General features: G+C 38.1%; 1 protein-coding gene across 1 annotated transcript in view; it reads right to left on the bottom strand.

Annotated features, from left to right (window-relative positions):
• Positions 1-633: 633 nt before the first annotated feature.
• Positions 634-2,316, bottom strand: part of LOC102819151 (60S ribosomal protein L17-like) — a 3,922-nt gene continuing 2,239 nt past the window's right edge. Inside the window, exon 2 of the mRNA XM_006867162.1 lies at positions 634-656. Within this exon, the coding sequence (XP_006867224.1) occupies positions 634-656 (23 nt within the window). The remainder of the gene's footprint in view (positions 657-2,316) is intronic.

The following is a 2,316-nucleotide window of genomic DNA, read 5'->3' as shown; positions in this document are numbered from 1 at the left end:
TAACTGCTGCCAAGATGTTAAGGAGAGTTGATAGTAAAATAGATTACGAGTTGGGATGCTAACCACAAGGTCAGTAGTATGAATCTACCGCTCCTCAGAAGAAAGATGAGGCATTCTGATCCTGTAAAGATTTACAGTCTTGAGGAACCTATACAGATTATTATGAGTTGGAACCAACTTGGTTACACACAACTACCACCAACAACCACCAAATCATCATTTGCTCCATGGAAGAAAGATAAGGCTTTCTGCTCCCATATAGATTTATAGCCTTGGTAATCCTATACAGGCTTATTATGAGTCAGAACCAGCTCAGTAGCAAGCCACTACCACCACCAACCACCAAGACATCATTTTAATACTTTAGGACGTTAACAAGTACAGGCATGCATACCTTGGAGACATTGCAGGTTCGCTTCCAGACCACTGCAATAAAACAAATGTCCAATACAGTGAGTCACACAACTTTTTTTGCTTCCTGTGGCATATAAAAGCTATGTTTACACTATACTCTGGTTTATTAAGTGTGTGATAACATTATGAAAAAGTCTGAAATATTGTGAGACACTAAAGGAGCATACATTGGAAAAATGATGGTGATACACTTGCTCAATGCAGTGTTGCTACAAACCTTTAATTTGTACAAAATGCAATATCTGCAAAGGGCAAAAAAGCAAAATGCAATAAAGTGAAGTATGCCTGTATAACAGATCATTGAAATCCTCTAATACTTTAGCCAGTTTGCTTTAGCTATTTTAACAGAGCAATAGTCTGCTATGATTGGCTGTTGTTAATTAGGTGCTGTCGAATCAGTTCTTACTTATAGCAACACTATACACAACAAAATGAAGTACTGCTTGGTACTGTGCCATTCTCACAATTATTGTTACAATTGAGATCATTGCTACTCCCACTGTGCCAATCCATCTCAGTGAAAGTCTTCCTCTCTTTTACTGACCCTCCACTTTACCAAGCATGATGCCTGTAATGGTTAGGGTTCTCTGTCAACTTGACTAGGCCAGGATGTTCAGAGGGCTAGCAGTTGGGATATGCTTATCCCCAAGGTGATGAGACCTAATGCAGGCATAATTAATTATGATGAGTGGCTTTGAGCAACAAATCAATTAAGTGATGTTTCCTTGGGGGCGTGGCCTGCTCCCAAATGAAATGGACACATAGGAGGGACTCTCTCTTTCTTCCACTGGGGACCTGGGACTCTGCAATTGTAAGTCATTTCCTTGATAATAAACTTCAATCTCTATATATACGCATATATGTTTCACTGGTTTTGCTTCTATAGAAAACCTAGCCTAAAATAATGTCCTTCTCCAGAGACGAGTCATTTCTGATAACATGTCTGAAGTATGAGAGATGAAGTGTTGCCATCCTGGCATCTAAGTAACATTTGACTATACTTATTATAACACATACTTATTTGTTCTTCTGGCAGCCCATGTTATTTTCAACATTCATCTTCAAAGCCATAACTCAAATACATAAATTATTTTATGGTCTTTCTCATTAATCATTCAACTTTCATGTGCTCAGAAGGCTATTGGAAATACCATGGCTTGGGTCAGACTCACCTTACTCCTCAAACTAATATCTGCTCTTGAACACTTTAGATTTGCCTAATGCAATATGTCCTTTGATTTTTTGACTAATACTTCCATCAGTGTTGATAGTGGATTCAAACAAAATGAAGTCTTTGACAGCTTCAATCTTTCCTCCATTTATCATGATGTTATTTATTTGCACAGTTATGAGAATTTTTATTTTCTTTAAATTGATGTGCAACCCACATGGAAGACTGTAGTCTTTAATCTTCATCAGCAAGTATTTTAAATCCTCTTTGATTCCAGGAAACATGGTTTTTCATCTGCATATGTTGCTGTGTTGTTAAGTGTCATTGAGTTGGTTCCGGCTCATAGCGACCCTGTATAGGGTTTCTGAGGAGCAGCTGATGAGTTTGAACCACTAACTTTGCAGTTCAAACTACCCTGCAACCCAGCGCATTAACTCACAGTGCCACACTAGGACTCCATCATCTGCTGATAGCAGGTTATTCATGACTCCCACTCTAATCCTAATGACAAATTCGTCATCATATAATCCAGTTTCTCCCTTCTTTGCTCAGCATAAAGACTGAATAAGTATGGTGAAAGAATACAACCCTGTCATACACCTTTCCTTATTTAAAACGTTCAATATCCTCTTGTGTTTGAATGACTACCTTTTTGTCTATGTACAGGTTTCTCATGAGTCCAGTTAAGTGTTCTGTAATATGCATTCTTCACAATGCTATCCATAGATTGT

This window comes from Chrysochloris asiatica, unplaced genomic scaffold (genome assembly GCF_000296735.1).
Source record: "Chrysochloris asiatica unplaced genomic scaffold, ChrAsi1.0 scaffold00101, whole genome shotgun sequence".
NCBI classification, from domain to species: Eukaryota; Metazoa; Chordata; class Mammalia; order Afrosoricida; family Chrysochloridae; genus Chrysochloris; species Chrysochloris asiatica.
The sequence above is the reverse complement of the archived record's forward strand: the minus strand, read 5'-3'. Positions and strand labels throughout refer to the sequence as shown.